This window comes from Pseudorca crassidens, chromosome 1, assembly GCF_039906515.1.
Source record: "Pseudorca crassidens isolate mPseCra1 chromosome 1, mPseCra1.hap1, whole genome shotgun sequence".
Classification (NCBI taxonomy): domain Eukaryota; kingdom Metazoa; phylum Chordata; class Mammalia; order Artiodactyla; family Delphinidae; genus Pseudorca; species Pseudorca crassidens.
The window spans coordinates 82,588,732-82,609,423 of record NC_090296.1 but is presented as its reverse complement, the minus strand read 5'-3'; the positions used below and the strand labels follow the sequence as shown (position 1 = coordinate 82,609,423).

Genomic DNA, 20,692 nt, shown 5'->3' with positions numbered 1-20,692 from the left:
TTAAGCCAAGGGCAGGCGAACACTTGTGATGCAGGAGACCAGGATTTGCACTTTGGGTGGGGGGTGAGATCAGATGAACTCCCTTCCAGACCTGTGATTCTGTAGTTCACCAGCTGTGTGACTGACTGTGGGCACATAACTCTCTCTGTTTCCTTCTCTGTAAAATCAGAGGGATTCATCTCTGCGATGACTTCTCCCTTCTCTTTCAGTTCTAAAATTAGACAATTTTTAATCTGCTTTTTTTGCAGAACGGAATAATCACTGTAGCCTCTTCCTACCTCACAGGATTATTCTGATAGTGCCTCAGGCTTTGCATCCAGCTGGTGTCTAATCCCAGCCCTTTTGCTAATTGTCCAGGTGACCTTGGCTAGTTTCAGCCTTAGACCGCATTATCTGAGGAAAGAGGCACTGAACCTTAACTTTCTTGGTTCACAAATTCTGTGAGGAAAACTAAGCATTTCCCTCCCAAAATATACGTAAGCCATATATACTAAAAAATATGGATGTTTTTGAGTTCTGAACCCCCTGAAGCCCATCCACAGAATCCAGATTAGGAACAAGATTATTTCTAAGACCTCTCTCCTCTAAAGTTTTTATTATATGAAACTCTTAATATTGTTTGATATTACCTGTTCTCATTTAAACTGGGTTCTGTTGCTGGAATCAAATTTTAATGGTACCAGGCCATGCAAACTGTCCCTTCAGATCATCCGTCTGCTTTGGGAGAGAACACGAGAGGTGTGGACCATCTGACTAGATAGGGCCTTTGGCCTAAGCTCTGCCTAGAAGCTTAGCTATTAAACCATAGTTTAAAAGTGGGCATCTTGAGACTTCTCCAAAGTTTAAAAATACTTTAACAAAAACTAACGCTTGCCCTACTGCAATGGTAGATGTTATACCCCCAAAATTTTGTGAATTTTTAAAAACAAATGACTTACAGCCTAAAAGGGTAAACCACTAGAGAGGAAGAACCAAGAAAGAAACACATCGGCCCTGGGAAAGGCAAACAGCATCCTAGCAATTAACTCTGTTCTCCTTTGATCTGCAGTTATCCCTAGATCTCTACTACACTGAAGACGAAATCTACGAGCTTTCTTATGCCCGGGAGCCCAGGAACCACAAAGCCCCCGTGAGTTTTTCATAGTAAGACGCCCATGTGTAACAGGTGCTTTACAAGCCTCTCATCAAGGTCATCCATCTTGGAATGGACTTTAGTTCAGGTTAAAAAGCATATTATCTTTTTACTATGTGCCCAACATTGTGCTAGGAATAAGAAAAGCTTCAGCATATGTATTAGGAATAGTTCCTGACCATAAAGAGTTTGTACACAACTCGAGGGGATAAGACTAATATGTGAACAGTAAATAACTACATGCCATGAGTGTCAGAAGGAGTGGGGGAATCAGCCAGTGGTTTACTAGTTAGAGAAGGGATATAGCATGGTAGGCTGGAGTGACCTCTCCCTCCTATTAATTATAAAGTGTCCTCAAGGCAGTTGTTTCTCTTCATGATTTGTTGATGATAATGATATGTATATTCATCAGATGCTCAGCTTCAGAGGACTTTCAACTTGGTACATAGAAAAGCCCCCACATCTTGTATTCACGTGGGTCAGAAAGAGCAGTCTGCTGGGTCTTTTGACCTCTTATGATGAGAAGTCCTGTGCACAGTCCTGGCTGCACAGTAGGGACTTCACAGGTTATCTGGCCCTGGCTTCCTACAGGCAGGTGAAATAATTTCAGTCTTCCTTCTGAAGAACCAATAATTCCCACAGTCTCCTGGGCAGCTCCCCAGCTCCAAGCAAGTGGTACTCAAGGGTAGAGAGTTGCCTGTACATGAGAAATTCAGCTTATCTGTTCAGATGGCTAAATTTCATTGTTTCTATACAGAAAGACCAAGTTCTAGCATACTATTGTAACCAAAGATGTTCACTGAACATATTCGGCAGGTTTCAGGGTGTTGGAGGGCATTCCAACGAAAAGGGGACCTTCTTTCATTTTTCGAAGAGATTTTAATTTGGGCCAAGTCTCAGATACTTAGGAATGGATTCCATCTCAGCTTGTCTAGGCCTCACTTCTTGTTTTTTTTTCTTGCGTGTCTTCCTGCCTTTTAGCTATTTTTCTCCTTATCCTTGTCTCTACTAAACAGTAAGTAGAGAACAGAGAGGAAAAATTTTTTTTAATGTTACTGGAGTGTACCTGCTGTTCAGGTGTACAGCAAAGTGATTGAGTTATACGTATACATATATTCATCCTTTTTCAGATTCTTTTCTCATATAGGTTATCACAGAACATTGAGTAAAGTTTCCTGTGCTATACAATAGGTCCTTGTTGGTTATCTGTTTTATATATAGTAGTGTGTGTATGTTAATCCCAAATTCCTGATTTATCCCTCCCCCCAACATTTCCCCTTTGGTAACCATAAGTTTGTTTTTGATATCTGTAAGTATGTTTCTGTTTTGTAAATAAGTTCATTTGTATCATTTTTAAAATTAGATTCCACATATGAGTGATATATGATATTTCTCTGACTTACTTAGTATGATAATCTCTAGGTCTATCCATGTTGTTGCAAAGGGCATTATATCATTCTTTTTTATGGCTGAGTAATATTCCATCATATATACGTACATCTTCTTTATCCTTTCTTCTGTCAATGGACATTTAGGTTGCTTCCATGTCCTGGCTATTGTAAATAGTGCTGCAGTGAACACTGGAGTGCATGTATCTTTTCGAATTATGGTTTTCTCCAGATATATGCCCGGGAGTGGGATTGCTGGATCATATGGTAGCTCTATTTTTAGCTTTTAACTGTTCTCCATAGTGGTTGTACCAATTTACATTCCCACCAACAGTGTAGGAGGGTTCCCTTTTCTCCACACCCTCTCCAGCATTTATTGTTTGTAGACATTTTGATGATGGCCATTCTGACCAGTGTGAGGTGATACCTCATGGTGGTTTTGATTTGCATTTCTCTGATAATTAGTGATGCTGACCATCTTTTCATGTGAATTTTGGCCATCTGTATGTCTTCTTCGGAGAAATGTCTATTTAGATCTTCTGCCCATTTTTTGATTGGGTCGTTTGTGGCTTTGTTTGATATAGAGCTGCATGAGTTGTTTATTTTGGAGATTAATCCTTTGTCAGCCACTTCATTTGCAAATATTTTCTCCCATTCTGTGGGCTGTGTTTTTGTTTTTTATGGTTTCCTTTGCTGTGCAAAAGCCTTTAAGTTTAATTAGATCCCAGTTTATTTTTTTTTAATTTTCATTACTCTAGGAGGTGGATCAAAAAAGATCTTGCTGCGATTTATGTCAAAGAGTGTTCTGCCTATGTTTCCTTCCAAGAGTTTTATAGTGTCCAGCCTTACATTTAGGTCTTGATCTGTTTTGAGTTTATTTTTGTGTATGATGTTAGAGAATGTTCTAATTTCATTCTCTTACACATAGCTGTCCAGTTTTCCCAGCACCACTTATTGAAGAGACTGTCTTTCCTCCACTGTATATTCTTGTCTCCTTTATCATAGATTAATTGACCATAGGTGTATAGGTTTATTTCTGGGTTTTCTATCCTGTTCCATTGATCTATATTTCTGTTTTTGCACCAATACCATACTGTTTTGATTACTGTAGCTTTGTAGTATAGTCTGAAGTCAGGGGGCCTGATTCCTCCAGCTCCGTTTTTCTTTCTCAGGATTGCTTTGGCTATTTGAGGTCTTTTGTGTTTCCATACAAATTTAAAAATTTTTTGTTCTAGTTCTGTGAAAAATGCCATTGGTAATTTGATAGGGATTACATTGAATCTGTAGATTACTCTGGGTGGTATAGTCATTTTGAAAATATTTATTCTTCCAATCCAAGAACATGGTATATCTTTCCATCTGTTTGTGTCATCCTCAGTTGCTTTCACCAGTGTCTTATAGTTTTCGGAGTACAGGTGTTTTGTCTCCTTAGGTAGGTTTATTCCTAGGTATTCTTTTGATTCGATGGTAAATTATGTTGTTTCCTTTATTTCTCATTCTGATCTTTCATTGTTAGTGTGTAGGAATGCAAGAGATTTCTGTGTATTAATTTTGTATCCTGAAACTACCAAATGCACTGATGAGATCTAGTAGTTTCCTGGTAGAATCTTTAGGATGTTCTGTGTATAGTAAGTACCATGTCATCTGCAAACAGTGATAGTTTTACTTCTTTTCCAATTTGGATTCCTTTTATTTTTCTTCTCTGAGTCCCATGGCTAGAACTTCCAAAACTATGTTGAATAAAACTGGAGACAGTGGACATCCTTGTCTTGGAGGGAATGCTTTCAGCTTTTCACCATTGAGAACGGTGTTAGCTGTGGGTTTGTCATATATGGCCTTTATTATGTTGAGGTAGGTCCCCTCTATGCCCACTTTCTGGAGAGTTTTTATCATAAATGGGTGTTGAATTTTGTCAAAAGCTTTTAACTGCATCTATTGAAATCATCATATGATTTTTACTCTTTAGTTTGTTAATGTGGTGTATCACACTGATTGATTTGCAGATATTGAAAAATCCTTGTATCCCTGGATAAATCCTATTTGATCATGGTGTATGATCCTTTTAATGTATTATTAGATTCGGTTTGCTAGTATTGATATTTTGTTGAGTTTTTGCATCTGTGTTCATCAGTGATACTGGCCTGTAATTTCTTTCTTTTTTTTTGCAGTCAGCGGGGGGTATCTTTGTCTGGTTTTGGTATCAGGGTGATGGTTGCCTCCTAGAATGAGCTTGGGAGTGTTCCTTCCACTGCAATATTTTGGAGGAGTTTGAGAAGGACAGGTGTTAAACTCTTTTTTTGTTTTTTTTTGTTTGATAGAATTCACCTGTGAAGCCATCCGCTCCTGGACTTTTGTTTGTTGGAAGTTTTTAAATCACTGTTTCAATTTCAGTACTTGAGATTGGTCTGTTCATATTTTCTATTTCTTCCTGGTTCAGTCTTGGAAGCTTGTATCTTTCTAAGAATTTGTCCATTTCTTCTAGGTTGTCCATTTTATTGGCACAGAGTTGTTTGTAGTAGTCTGTATTTCTGTGGTGTCAGTTGCAACTTCTTTTTCATTTCTAACTTTATTGATTTGAGCCCTCTCCCTCTTTTTCTTGATGAGTCTGGCTAAAGGTTTATCAATTTTATCTATCTTTTCAAAGAACCAGCTTTTAGTTTCATTGATCTTTGCTATTGTTTTCTTCATCTCTATCTCATTTATTTCTGCTCTGATCTTTATGATTTCTCTCCTTCTACTAACTGGGTTTTGTTTGTTCTTCTTTCTGTAGTTGCTTTAGAAAGAGAAAATTTAAATGATCTACTTTACTCTTTGTTGATAGCTTCAACAAAAGCTTTAATAGAGAGGGAAGTGAAACTCCAGGCATATTGAAAATTTTAAATTATCTTAGATGGAGACAATGTATGTGAGGAGCTCTTTATAAACTGTAAAGCACAACACTTGTGTTAAAGCACAACACTTGTGTTAGGCAAGGTTACTGTTCTAGATTTCAGTTACGTGCGGGCCCTCTGCTCCTTGCCACTGCACATAGTTGAGGGTTGTCCACAGCTGCAGCTACCAGGTAATGGGAAAGGAAGGAGCTTAAGGTTATAGCATTGCATTATAGTCATGGGGATTTCTCTGAATATTTCATTTTAGCCACTAACACCTTCAAAGCCACCAGTAGTTGTGGACTGGGCCTCTGGAGTATCTCCCAAACCTGATCCAAAGACCATAAGCAAACACGTCCAGAGGATGGTAGATGTAAGTACAGCTGTGTTTGCACAGATGAAAAGCAAGGCATTGCCTGGCTTAGTGTTGTGTATGGGGAGAGGGGAGCACAGTGGTAGAAACACAAAGGTAAGAAACTTGAAACTCGTTCCTATGTGAGCACAGGGAACCAGTTACTTCTCATATTGTGGCTGCAGAACAGTTCAGAAGTTACATTTTGCCAACACACTTTGGCCTCTTCTGGGGGGAGGTGTACCTCTTAAAGGCCTAGCAAGAGATCATATATTTAAAGGTTGTCAGTTGATTTGGGGGCAGAGAGAGGTTGGAAAAGATTTGAGTGTAAGTAAGGGTGATGAGAATCTAAAACTGAAAAGTGTGACACTGCTTGATTCAATTCACTGTGCTAAATGCTGAGGAGGGGTATACCTTCATATTTCTACATTTATCCTGTGGACCATTCCAGTGTAACAAGAAAAGAACGAGCCAGCAAGTGACAGAACAATTGGTAGAGGATTAAGAGGGGGTAGGGAGCACTTCCGACTGGGCTGTTAGTAGAAGCTACACAGAAAAGTGGCAATCTGAGCTGTGCAGTGAAGAAAGGGCAGAGTGAAGGGGGAACATCCCCCAGTGCAGTGAGCTAGGAGTACAGAGCAGCTGGGGTGAGGGCATATTGACATGCTAATGGAATTGAAAGCATCTGGCCACCCTCCAGATGCTGGTACCTGCAGAGACCTGGGATGTGGCCCACTGAATCTCGGCAGCAGCTTAAGGAGCAGGTTTCCTTGTTCCTCTCACTTAGACTGAGGTGTTCTGGCCCCTTTGTCATTTGGCTATGATTGGTTTCTCTTTCGTAATCACCAAAGAAACTCCTTTTTCACAGTCTGTATTCAAGAACTATGATCATGACCAGGATGGATACATTTCCCAGGAAGAATTCGAAAAGATTGCTGCGAGTTTTCCATTTTCCTTCTGTGTGATGGACAAAGACAGGTGAGGGTTTGTGTATGGGAATATGTGGCTGTGAACCTGTTGGTAAGAACGCTTTATGGGTGTGTCACTAGAAGAATTTGTAAACTCAGATGTGTTGCTGATGTGGTCACTTAATGAATCTCAGTGCTATGCCTGTCCGGCTTTACCATGAAAAATGCATGTTTTAAATGCAAAGACTCCATAATTCTGCCAGTTTAGGAATAGTCTAGTCAACGGTAAGTAAGAAAAAGTTTAGTCTTCCTTCTTGCTTTGTCCTTACAGATTATGAGGAACAACTAATATTTACTAATATTTTGCATATTTACTTTTCTCAAGAAGTTGGTTCTCTGTGTGAAACCAAATGTTTGGTTGGTGGGTTACAGTTATATAGTAGGTGCTGTCTAAAGTCAGAAACCTCAGCATAAGATATTTCCCTATACCCACATTTCCATCACTTCTTTTTCAAGTCTTGTGGATAGTGGTTAAGTTAGTTAGGAAAACCTGGTTTAGCCAAAGAGTGACTCTGTGGAAATGAGTAATGCCATCTCACCTCCTTACACATGCTACCCAGACATCCTTATTAAAAGGAGGGCTCATGGAAGTAAGTGTCAGGTAATACATACTGTACTACCCCTCAAGGATACAAAGAGAGTGAGTTTCTAAGGCTAGAAGCTGCCTTGCTACCCAGCCCCGCTCACATCCTTCTCTCTCATTTGCGGGCAGGGAAGGTCTCATCAGCAGAGAAGAGATCACTGCCTACTTCATGAGGGCCAGCTCCATCTACTCCAAGCTGGGCCTGGGCTTTCCTCACAACTTCCAAGAGACAACCTACCTGAAGCCCACTTTCTGTGACAACTGTGCTGGATTTGTGAGTTGTTCTCAGAGTGCTTTGGGGTTGAACGTGGGGAGGGGTATGAGACAGTTTAAAGTGATTAAGCCAGGTACAGACCTCATGCACCTTTATCAACTCTTCCTGCCTAGAGCCTAAGCAAACACCTACAATAACCTCGTCCTCAAATGCATGGGTTTTACTTGCACTCATCTTTTCCCGTTTCTTCCTGGTTTATTTTCTCCTCTGGTAGAAGGGCCTGGGATAAATGGTGAGGAAATGTTGAATTTGGGATATACTTTTAAAGTATTATATCCATATGCTGTTAGAAAAGAGAAATATGAGACATCCTCACCCCTTCAAAAGGAACTGCCTTTTAAGAAGTCACTTGGGCTCTGCCCCTCCCCTGTCCCACCCCGACCAACAGTTTCCTCCTAAACTCAGTCGTGACCCCAGGATTCTGTATACTTGCTCTTTAGTTTGGAGTCTCAAGAAGCCTATTTGTCCTGTGATTCATCCACTTCAGACCTGGGTCATAAATCCACTGTAGTAAGCTTCTTGAGAACATTTACCTCTGATCAGCACAAACTTTTCCTGTTTTCAGTTTAAGGCCAGGAGGGATTAAGACACATGAGAGATCAATGAGGTTTCCTTCCCACTTGAGGTAGAGTAGAATGAGGGAAAACAAAGAGTGGATGTCTAGCCTCCTGCCAGGTAGATGAAGGACCTATGGTGCATTCTAACTGTCTCTTCTTTGTCCCACAGCTCTGGGGAGTGATCAAACAAGGGTATCGGTGTAAAGGTAAGGCCCAGCTTTGTCCAGTGTGTTGTCGCTCTACCCATAGTAGTTGTCCATTCAGTCCACAGCTTCTCAGCACACCTCACAACCTCATCTTCAAACTGGCTTCCCTAGAGCACCCCCTGAGAGTGATTGCCACCACAAAGAAGAGAGGAATCTGGGTGACTAGTTATGCAGCTCATTACAAGAGCCTCACTTTGCCTTGTTTGCCCTGGAAATAGGGATGACTGGTAGATTATGCTCTCATATGGTCATGGGTCCCCAAAGACAGGCACAGAATCACTTCTGAAACAAAAGATAAGTGATTACCAAAGGCCCTTGTCAGCTTTCCTTTTATCAGTAGATATCCCAGGATAATTGTCCTTCCTTATGACTAGAAAAGTTCAGGAGTAAAGGAGAAAAGACCTTTTACTGCAAGGAAGAAAGAATAAGACCTAACAGCTGGGAGCCTCCAGGGTCTCCTTAGAGTAGGCAGTATGTGCAGGATGACCAAGAAAAACACCACTTCTGTCTAGGAGAGCAGGATGCCACTTCTGATTCCCAGACTCATAAGGGCTGTGACAAGGTTGTGAGAAGAACAACCCAGTGAGAAGAATGCTAAGTTCAATAGAAGTGTTAAGTGTCCTAGCTCCAGAAGACAGGACAGGCATGTGTGATGAGAGCACTGCATGCATGTGGTTTTGAGACCCTGGAGGAGAAAGTGAAAGACTTCCTGATCAGGGTGTCTTGTCCACAGACTGCGGGATGAACTGCCACAAACAATGCAAAGACCTGGTTGTGTTCGAGTGCAAGAAGCGAGCCAAGAACTCAACAGCTCCCACAGAGAACAGCACCTCTGTGGGGCCAACGTCCAACCTTTGCTCATTGGGAGCCAAAGATCTGCACCATGGTAAGCAAGCACTGGGAATGTTCATCTTGGGAAGTGAAGGTAGAAGAATATGGTTTTCGGGGAGGAAAGATTACCTTTATCCTTCCTACTTGTAATAAAAACCACCACAAACATGCCTGTATATTATGCACCCTGTATTTTAAGAGTTCCATTTCACCTGTGGACACCACAATTCTGTCACACACAATGCAGACTTTCTTGGGAGAAAAGTGGCAGAGAGCACCATGAAGGTCTGCGGCCTCAGAGTGAAGCCTGGAAAGGGGCTGCACCTAGAGGTTTCTCTTCTCCAGACCATCTCTCCCCAGTCCCCAGAGCTTTGCCCAATAGTGACAAGAGGACTGCCAGGAAGTAGACTAATAGGTAGGTTAAACATAGGTGTATCATGGGCAACAAATGAAAATTGCTGTAGAAGTGCTATTTGGCAAGGTCTGCTTGTAGTGAAAAAAACGACTACTGGTTATCACTGTTATCTATTAAATGGTAAATATAAACCCTAGATATACAGAAAGCTTGGGACGGAATCTTAGGCACGCTACCTTTTGGGGAGCAAAAGAAAGCAAGCAAATAGAAAAAAGCAACAGAAAAGGAGCCTTTAGGGCTTCCCTGGTGGCTCAGTGGTTGAGAGTCCGCCTGCCGATGCAGGGGACGCGGGTTCGTGCCCCGGTCCAGGAAGATCCCACATGCCGCGGAGCGGTTGGGCCCGTGAGCCATGGCCGCTGAGCCTGCGCGTCCGGAGCCTGTGCTCCGCAACAGGAGAGGCCACAACAGTGAGAGGCCCGCATACCGCAAAAAAAAAAAAAGGAGCCTTTAAGGATGGCCTTTCCTCAGGGTGGATGCAGCCTGACACCAGTGGCCATAGCTTGGCCAGCAAGGCCCCTGGATTTCAGCCCCCTTACCCCCTAAACTGCCTGCTTGAAAATGAGTCCACTTTGGGCCTATGGAACTCCTGTACCAATAAGAAAAGTCTCATTTGAAACTAATGTGTCAATATTGAGTCTCTGCTCTTCTGAGCCAAAGTACTAACATGTCACGTACCTTCCTACAGCACCAGAGGAAGGACCTTTCACATTCCCTAATGGGGAGGCTGTGGAACACAATGAAGAAAGTAAGGATCGGACCATCATGCTCATGGGAGTGTCCTCACAGAAGATTTCTGTTCGGTTGAAGAGGACTGTTGCCCACAAGGCCACCCAGACTGAAGCACTGTCTTGGCTTGGCAGTGAGGGCCCTTCCAGTCACTTTGTGCTATCTTCCCCAAGGAAGACGGCCCAGGATACTCTGTATGTACTTCCCAGCACTACATCTCCATGCCCCAGCCCAGTCTTGGTCAGAAAGCGGGCTTTCGTCAAGTGGGAGAATAAAGAATCCCTCATAAAATCAAAGGAGGAGCTCCGTCACCTCAGACTCCCAACCTACCAAGAGCTGGAACAGGTACCCTCTTTTCCTTTTTTTCAGACTCTGAGAAAAGTGGGGCTCAACCAGGGAAGAACATGTAAACTGAAGATTCAGACCAGGTTGATTATTAGAAAGATAAAGGGGGAAAAAAAGGATTCTGCTTTGTCTCAAAGAAACCAGTGGGGGGCCCTGGTTCACATTATGTAACTAGGACAGGATAGACAGGGCTCCTATTGCCATAAAGGTACAATCTCGAAGTGTTGGTACCAGGGCCCAAAGCTCTGTGCACAGTAGGCTCCTTGAGAAAAACCACTTTCTATTGATCAGCTTTACTGTGGTGACACCACACCCTTTTTCTAGACTTAAAAGCAAGTTGCCTAAATCCTCCCTCCCTAGAGGTCTTTGGGGGCCTTCATGGTTGCCTGGACATCTTCCTAAAAGGAGGTGAGCACCGTGCTATCAAAAAAAAGGGAGGGAGTATTTAGCTCACTGCAGAAAAAGCCTCCTTCTTAATACGGAATGAGGGAACTCTTCTCTAAAACATCAGGGGATGCGCTGATTTTACATACACACACAGCTAAATCAACAGTAGTTGGAAAATGCACCATGGATTATAATCTATAGCAATATAATGTAGTAAACTGTAACAGTTGTGGTAGCAGAATTGCTTTTTATCTGTTAGGCTCACGATGTCCTAATCATAAGTTATCTAATGGAGGTGTTAGAAAAGACAAAATAAGGTTTACCAAGAAGAATATGATGCCAAGGTTTGATGAGAAGGGGGATAATAAGGTTAAGAATAGAAAAAAAGAAAGTAGGAGCTAGGACAACGGGGGACAACAGGCAGTTGTCCAAATACTCAATTCCATAGGGTCATCACTAATTACTTCTTTTTGTTTAGAGTACAAAGCTCAGGGTGAGAGCTGGTTTAGACAGACCTCTTGTCATGGGACAGTAGTTTCTTACCAAAGATAGGGTAAGGCCTGTCTGCCTTTTTTCCCCAAAACATCATTTGGAGGCCTATCAATCAGTACAAACACAAAACCAACATCTAACTGGCTAGAATTCCTTACATAATTCTACACACTACATAGTAAAACTGCCCAAGAGGTTCTCAGGATTCCCTACCTGGTCCTCAGGGTTGCACCTTCCCTGTCAGACCCCCAGGAATTGAAGAAACATGTTAGATAATGTACGTGAAACTCTTGGTTTGGTGCCTAGAACAAAAACATAATATTAGGAGGAACGCTTAAGAACAGATTTTCTGGAATAAAAGTAGTCACTCAGACTATTTTAAGACATGCTTTAAGAATCAATCAGAACATCTTCCGATGCGGGTGACACAAAGCCCTCTCTAGGGGTAGAAGCAGCCAGAATCAACTTTCAAGAACAATGAAAGAAACCTTGAAAAGTGAACTTGATAGAGTAGAAAGAACTTCAGTCTTGGGGACAAAGATCTGTGCTTCTAGTCCCGGGTCTTTCTTACTCCTGCTGATAAACTCTGTGGCCTGTTTGGTCCTCTGTAAAATACAGTCCATGCGCTCTACAGCTTGCTTCAGTCCTGACATTTTACATGCCGTGTAAAAGGAGCAATGTAGTTGTTGGCAACAGTGACTTCTTGCTGCAAGAAGTGGGTGGTAGAAAGATTTCAGGTGACTGAGTTAGTTAGGTCCAGTATTCATTCCTACCCGGTAATACCAGAGCTGGTAAACCCTCTTTCCTTTTATCCTTGTCATTGGGACCTAAGGACCAGAATTCACTATGCATGTTTTAGAGTATTTAAAATAATATGTAATATTCATATTATAATTAATAAATATTATACATTATTTTAAGCATGTGTATACCTCTAAGCCACCACAGGACAAAAGAAAATGCAAAGCCTCTTAGGTTCAAATCCCCAGTCTGATACTATATCCACCTCTGTTAATCATGTAACACAGTACCTGGCACATAGCAAATACTCAATATTACACAGTAGCTACCAGACAGCTATCTAGGTAATTTACGTTGAGAAACAACTCACGTATCCCAAATTACCCTCCCATATTTTGGGGGGGTAATCAGTATGGTATAAGTAAGGTAAAAACACGAGATTCAAAGTCTTGAAGACCAGCAACATCAGCATCACAGTGGCATGTGTTGCTCCTTTTTTCTCTCTCCTTTTATTTACAGCTAAACTGGTCATTCATAAACAAACAAAAGTGACTCTACACCTTACACCAGACCACCCAGTAGATTTCTACCCACCTGTTCTTCAGAGAAGAGAATAGCTTCACAGGACCTCAGAGAGGGCTGTGAAGCCAAGGGAGTTGGTGAGCCTGCCCCACGTCAACTTGCTGCTATCAGGAGGAAAAAGATCAGACTGGAAATAAATAAAATAGAGACCAGAAAAACAAATAGAAAGGATCGACAAAAAAGATAAAATCGATAATCATTTAGCAGTAACTGCTCTTAAAACAGCCAGTTGCGCCACAGCAAACCAAAGCTTCATGTACACTGACAAAAGATAGATAAACAAAATGGACAAACCTTTATTCACACTAAGAAAAAAGAGGGACTTCCCTGGTGGTCCAGTGGTAAAGAATCTGCCTTCCAATGCACGGGACACAGGTTCAATCCCTGGTCAGGGAACTAAGATTCCCACATGCCGTGGGGCAACTAAGCCCACGTGCTCTGGAGCCCATGCACTGCAATGAAAGGTCCCACATGCCGCAACGAAGATCCCGCGTGTTGCAACTAAGACCTGACACAGCCAGAAAGAGAGGGAGAGAAAGAAAGGGAGGGAGAAGGCTCAAATATGTAAAATTAAAATGACAAAAGGAGACATTACAAGTGTTACTACACAAATACATAGGCCCATAAGAGACTATTATGAGTAATTATATGCCAACAAACTAGATAACCTAGAAGAAATGAATACGTTTACAGAAATATACAACCAAACGACTGAATCAAGAAAAATACAGAAAATCTGAACGGACCAGTAACAAAGTCTTTGAATCAGTAATCAAAATCCTCCCAACACAGAAAACCCCAGGATCAGACGGCTTCACTGGCAAATTCTACCCAATACTCAAAGAATTAACACCAGTCCTTCTTAAAACCTTCCAAAAAATAGAGGGAATATTTGCAAACTCATTCTGCGAGGGCAGTTTTACCCTGATACCGAAGCCAGATAAAGAAACTACAAGAAAACCAAACTACAGACCAGTATCACTGATGACTATACATGCAAAAATTCTCAACAAAATATTAGCATACTGAACTCAAGAACACATCAAAAAGATTTTTATACACCATGAAAAGTAGGGTTTATCCCTAGCATGCAAAGACAGTTCAACATAGGCAAATCAATAAATGTAATCATCACATTAGTAAAATGAAAGATAAAAATCATGTGGTCATCTCAACAGATGCAGAAAAACATCTGACAAAATTTCATGATAAAAACCCTGCTCAGACTGGATAAAAGGAATAAACCTCAACATAATAAGGGCCATATATGACAAACCCACAGCTAACATTATACTCAATGGAGAAAATTTCAAAGCTTTTCCACCAAGATCAAGAACACTCTCACCACTAAGTGCCCATCAATAGATGAACGGATAAAGATATGGTATTGATTTAGTGGTGTATGTACATACAATGCAATACTACTCAGCCATAAGAAAGTGAAATAATGCCACTTGCAGCAACATGGAGGGACCTAGAGATTATCATACTAAGTGAAGTCAGTCAGAAAAATACCATATAATATCACTTACATGTGGAATCTAAAATATGACCTAAAGTACTGACAGTCTCAGCTACAGGGATTAGGCAAGACAAGAAAGTAAAAAAGCATCCAAATCAGGAACGATGTAGCAAAACTGTCACTGTTTGCAGATGATGAGTCTGTATATAGAAAAACCTAAAGATTAAGCAAAAAAAACTGTTGAAACTAATAAACATTTTTTGTTAAACTGCAGTATACAAAGTCAACTTATAGAATCAGTTGCATTTCTATATACACTAAGGACGAAACATCTGAAAAAGAAATCTTTCCCCTTCACAATAGCATCAGAAACAATAAAATTGGAATAAATTTAATCAAGGAAATGAAAGATTTCTACAATGAAAACTACAAGACTTTGCAGAAAGACATCCTGTGTTCATGGATCAGAAGAATTAAGATTGCTAAAAGGTCTGGCAGAAGACCTGAATTCTTTCCTTCCAAAGGACACATACAGATGGCCAAAAGGCTCATGAAAAGATGCTCATCATCACTAATTATTAGAGAAATGAAAATCAGAACTACAATGAGGTACCACCTCACACTGGTCAGAATGGCCATCATTAAAAAGTCTACAAATAATAAACACTGGAGAGGGTGTGGAGAAAAGGGAACCTCCTACACTGTTGGTGGGAATGTAAATTGGTACAACCACTATGGAAAACAGTATGGAGGTTCCTTAAAAAACTAAAAGTAGAACTACCATGTGATCCAGCAATCCCATTCCTGGGCATATATCTGGACAAAACTATAATTCAAAAAGATACATGAACCCCACTGTTCACAGCAGCACTATTTACAACAGCCAAGACACAGAAGCAACCTAAGTGCCCATCAACAGATGAATGGATAAAGATATAGTATGGATTTAGTGGTGTATATATATATATATATATATATATATATATATATATATATATATACACACAATGCAATACTACTCAGCCATAAAAAAGAATGAAATAATGCCACTTGTAGCAACATGGATGGACCTAGAGATTATCATACTAAGTGAAGTCAGTAGAAAAATACCATATGATATCACTTACCATATGTGGAATCTAAAATATGACCTAAATGAACTTATCCATGAAACAGAAACAGACTCACAGACACAGAGAACAGACTTGTGGTTGCCAAGGGGGGAGGGGTGGGGGAGGGGTCGATTGGGAATTTGGAATTAGCAGATGCAAACTATTAACATACAGAATGGATAAACAACAAGGTCCTACTGTATAGCACAGAGAACTATATTCAATATCCTGTGATAAACCATAATGGAAAAGAATATGAAAAAAGAATATGTATATGTGTATAACTGAATTACTTTGCTGTATAGCAGAAACTAACACAACATTGTAAATCAACTAGACTTCAACAAAATAAATTTTTTTAAAGGACTTAAAATATCCATACTATCCAAAGCAATCTATAGCTTCAATGCAATTCTCATCAAAATGCCAATGGAATTCTTTACAGAAATAGAAAAAAAAGTCCTAAAATTTATATGGAACCATGAAAGATCCTGAATAACCAAAGTAATCCTGATGCAAGAGCACAAAGCTGGAGGTACCACACTTAATTTCAAATTATACTACAAAGCTACAGTAATAAAAACAGTATGGTACTGGCACAAAAACAGACACATAAACCAATGGAACAGAAAAGAGCCCAGAATTAAACCCCTGCATATACAGTCAACTAATATATTCAACAAGGGAGCCCAGAGCACCCAAGCAGAAAGGAAAGTCTCTTCACAAATGTTGTTGGGAAAACTGGATAAGCACATGCAGAGCAACGAAATTCGACCCCCATCTTACACCACTGATAAAAATTCACTCAAAATGGATCAAAGAGGTAAACATGAAGCCTGATACTATGAAACTCCTTGAAAAAAACGAAGGAAGAAGCTCCTTGTCACTGGTCTTTGGCAATGAATTTTTGGATATGACACCAAAAGCAAAAAATCATCAAATGGGACTACATTAACTAAAAAGCTTTTGCACAGCAAGGAAACCATCAATAAAATGAAAAGGCAATCAACTGAATGGGGGAAGATATTTGCAAATGATATATCTGGTAAGGAGTTATTTAAAATATGTAAAGAACTCATACAACTCAATAACAACAAAATCTGATTACAAAACAGAAGAACTATATAGACTTTTTTCCCAAAGAAAACATACAAATGGCCGACAGGTACATGAAAAGATACTCCACATCACCCATCATGAGAGAAGTGCAATTCAAAACCACAATGAGGGCTTCCCTGGTGGCGCAGTGGTTGAGAGTCTGCCTGCCAATGCAGGGGACGTGGGTTTGTGCCCCAGTCTGGGAAGATCCCACATGCCGCGGAGCGGCTGGGCCCATGAGCCATGGCCGCTGAGCCTGCGCGTCCGGAGCCTGTGCTCTGCAACGGGAGAGGCCACAGCAGTAAGAGGCCCGTGTACCGCAAAAAAAGAAAAAAAAAAACCACAATGAGATATCATCTCACACCTACTAGGATGGCTATCATCAAGAACACAAGATAACAAGTGCTCATGAGGATGTTCAGAAAAGGGAACCCTCGTGCACTGCTGGGGGGAATGAAAATTGGTGCAGCCAATATGGAAAACACTATGGAGATTTCTCAAAAGACTGAAAAAAACTACTATATGATCCAGCAATTCCACTCCTGGGTATATATCCAAAGAAAATGAAAACACTTAATTCAAAAAGATACACACACCCCAATGTTCTTACCATTATTTACAATAGCCAAGATATAGAAGCAACTTAAGTGTCCATCAACAGATGAATTGATAAAGAAGATGTATGTATATATATATGCATATACATACATGCAATGGAATATTACTCAGCCATAAACAAAGAATGAAATTCTGCCACTTACAACACTGGAAATCAACAGCTGCCTCTATAACTAAATCACTGCAAATTAAATAAATCCCAGTTTACGGGGATGGGATAAAATTCTTATCTTTCTCAAGAGTCTGTTAGTTTTCAATGATTTGGAGGAGAAAATATGTAATATGATTATATATGTAATATCGCATGTGAACTATAATATCACATATTATAGAATTCCAAGTCACTGCTTTCATACCTCAGACCTGACCAAGACTATTTCTGCCAAGTTTAGGTCTGTTACACAATATTCAAAGATTTTGTCATTATTCATCTATTGCCCAGGAATGGTTTATTCTGCCTGCTAGCCACTCACATCTTTGATGTAACAAAACTAATTGTTGTTTACACATGCTCATTTGATATTTAATGTGTTATTTTTTATTCAGGGCAAAATACATGCCTTGAAAACACTTTTTAATTCCCAGCCACAGTGAATAGATGCCAATCAAGTGTAGTACTCCCAGTACTGTAACTGATTTGCCATTCGTTGCTGCTTTATTAACATACCTCATTCTTTTTTTTTTTTAAAGGAAATAAACACCCTGAAAGCAGATAATAATGCTCTAAAGATCCAACTGAAATATGCACAGAAGAAGATAGAAACCCTCCAGCTTGCAAGAAGCAATCATGTCTTGGCTCAGATGGAGCAGGGTGACTGTTCTTAGCCCAGAAACTCAAGCAGCACAAACTGCAGAGTGTATCAGAGATCTCATTTCCTAAAACTCTTAACACAAAGACCTGGGAAACCTTAGACTGACTGGCTTTCAAAAGGGTACTTTAAAGAAGGAAATCTGGTTACTCTTCTGTTACTTAAAAGATTCCAACTGTGTGGTATGGTTTTCTCTTCCAGCCAGTTGAATCAAAGGGAGGAAAGCTGAAGAATGCAAAGTATTTGCCATTCATACCAGAATTTACCCCCCCACCACCGGGACTAATATCAAAAGCATGATAAAAAACATGACTATAGTTTTCTGACAAGATAGCTTCTATGTGGCCTGCCCAGCTGCTTCTTCCTTAGAACTAAAATCCCTGGAAAATGAATTTGTTTCCTTCCCATTTTTTCCTGAGGCATTTATTTTGTTCCATCCAAAGCTTGCTTATAGTGGAAAAATACTCACATTCCAAAAGTAGAACCACTTCCTCTATATTTCAGCATTCTTTACAAATCTGGTTCCCACTTCACTACCTCAGATCTAATCAATTTGCCTTTTCCCCTTCTTCCTCACTACGTTCTAACACACATGAGGATATCTACTTAGAAGAGAACTTCTAGAGATGCAGCCATAAATTTGGGGAGAGCAGGAAGGGACTATTAAACAACATGACATCATCCAATTACAGGTCAACTCATAGTTTTAGTCTGAGTCATAAAAGAAGTAGCCAAGTTAAGTACCTGGAAATGTGGCTATTAGCACCTCACACATGACTGGCTAATTAGCTAAAACAAACATAACGCAAACATGATGTTTGTCCCTCATATAATCTACACTGGATAGAATGAAGAATTTATGGCTTTTTAAAAATGTTTAACTCTCATATGCCATCCTATTTTTTTTTCTTGAAGTTTCTGAACTGAATTTGAGCTTGTACTGTCTTCACTATTAATACTATTTAGAAACAAGCTAATTGGATCAGAGGCTTCAATAACAGCTGACAGCATGTACATATGTACATATTATGTATATACAACATCAGTCGTGCATGTGGCTTGGAATTCTGTTTCTTCCTTAGTAAAATGTGTGAGTTAAACGACTTTTGGTCATGTACACAAATTCACGAAGTTCAGTTTGCTACAAGATCAAGAAATTGCTCAGAATGTAAATTGTATTGTTTGGCAAAATCACAAGAGTCCTGTGAGTTTTCTGTTAAGGTTAATGATAAATGGGCTCATTTAATTATCTGGGCAACTATTCACAAATTTCTTTGTCAGACTCTTTATTTCTCTAAAAAAAATTCATATGATCATTTTCTTTTGGTGGGGAGAACTTACCTTCCATGCTTGGAAAGCCTGACAGCAAGCTGACTTAAAGTTCATACACAAGTTGACCAACTGCCAAGCATATAATCTCAGCAACCAAAAGTTCCAAACCTAAAGCCAACAACACCAAGTCTTAATCAGAAACAAATTATATATATAGTATAAGCTTCCTTGGAGAATTCATATCATTTAAGAAGTTTCTTTGATGAAAGACCAGTTCCCATTTGCATACCTCCTTGTACTGAACTGAGCTTTAGTGAAAAAGCTAGTGACTAGCTTTCAGTTAGTGATTTAAGGAATCACTTTACACACAAATCTACCTTTTTCTAAATCCAAACTCAGAAATCCCCATGGCAGGGCTGCTTAGGTCCACCACTTGGTATATAATCCTATAAGAAGTACTTTGCTACTTATTTACCTTATGTGGAACAAATATGAGTTTATAATCATCCTTAAAATTCATATTCTTCACCTATTCTTTTCCTCTGACCAAAGACGGTACAATGCAATTTCTTTAAGCATAGTTATGAAACACAATTAAATTTTTTTCATTCTTGTTACCCAGGATCCAAAATACAGAGCCCAGGTTAGTTTCTATGTAAATAATTTGTGATCTAGAGGAATTCAAAAGGTCACAGTCTCCTTAATTAGTCAAATTAACATGGCTAGAAAGTCTCAAGCATTCCAGAATTTATCACTGAAATGGATAGGAAGCAGTAGTTTCACCACAAGTCTTTACAGTCCAGCAAGGGCCAAATAAGTATAGTGTATAAATTAATATTATTTGCTCTGAACTACATGGGATTAATGAAATCTACAGAAATAATATGAAACAAATTTTTTGTTCATCAAGCCTAGGATACAAATTTGTGTCTTGTATCAACTTGAAATAAATTTGGGCATATATTTATCTGCTGAAACAAGGACAAATCTTGTTAACAACAGTGTCATTTCTTATTTTCTTTGGTAATTGATTTGCTGTTTTACTGGCCAAATGTGAATTTCTGTTTAAAGATGTATAATGTAAAAGAACTGCAAGGAAAAAACAAATGTACAGATTGTAAAGGTGGTTTTTTTTTGATACCTAATGTAAGTTTTCTTTGTGTAATATTTGTATGATAAAAGACATTAGGATCCCTACGGCATAGATGTCCTGTGTTTCTTCTAGTTCATGAACATATAGAAGCCTCACCTGAATTTTTACTATAATCGACAGCTGAGACCACTCCCTACTTCTGTTAACCAAACCAAACTGAGTCTTCCTGAAAGGAAAAGCAAAGCAACTAATTATTCAGTATACATTTTTCTAAATCTTTCTATAACATGAAGTAGTAACATATAGAAATATTCAACCTTTTCCCATCTTATTGCATAATGACTTACAGTGATCCCCAAATATTATATCTACAAATACT

The 20,692-nt window shown here is 39.7% G+C and overlaps 1 protein-coding gene across 10 annotated transcripts in view; it reads left to right on the top strand.

Annotated features, from left to right (window-relative positions):
• RASGRP1 (RAS guanyl releasing protein 1) overlaps positions 1 to 20,417 on the top strand; it is a 309,379-nt gene extending 288,962 nt beyond the window's left edge. For all 10 annotated transcript variants that reach the window (XM_067742527.1, XM_067742489.1, XM_067742506.1 and 7 more), the window contains 8 exons: positions 1,049 to 1,129; positions 5,659 to 5,763; positions 6,611 to 6,720; positions 7,423 to 7,567; positions 8,294 to 8,330; positions 9,064 to 9,216; positions 10,262 to 10,647; positions 17,830 to 20,417. In XM_067742527.1, coding sequence (XP_067598628.1) covers positions 1,049 to 1,129; positions 5,659 to 5,763; positions 6,611 to 6,720; positions 7,423 to 7,567; positions 8,294 to 8,330; positions 9,064 to 9,216; positions 10,262 to 10,647; positions 17,830 to 17,964 — 1,152 coding nt within the window. In that variant the 3' untranslated portion in view covers positions 17,965 to 20,417. The remainder of the gene's footprint in view (positions 1 to 1,048; positions 1,130 to 5,658; positions 5,764 to 6,610; positions 6,721 to 7,422; positions 7,568 to 8,293; positions 8,331 to 9,063; positions 9,217 to 10,261; positions 10,648 to 17,829) is intronic.
• The last annotated feature ends 275 nt before the right edge of the window (positions 20,418 to 20,692 follow it).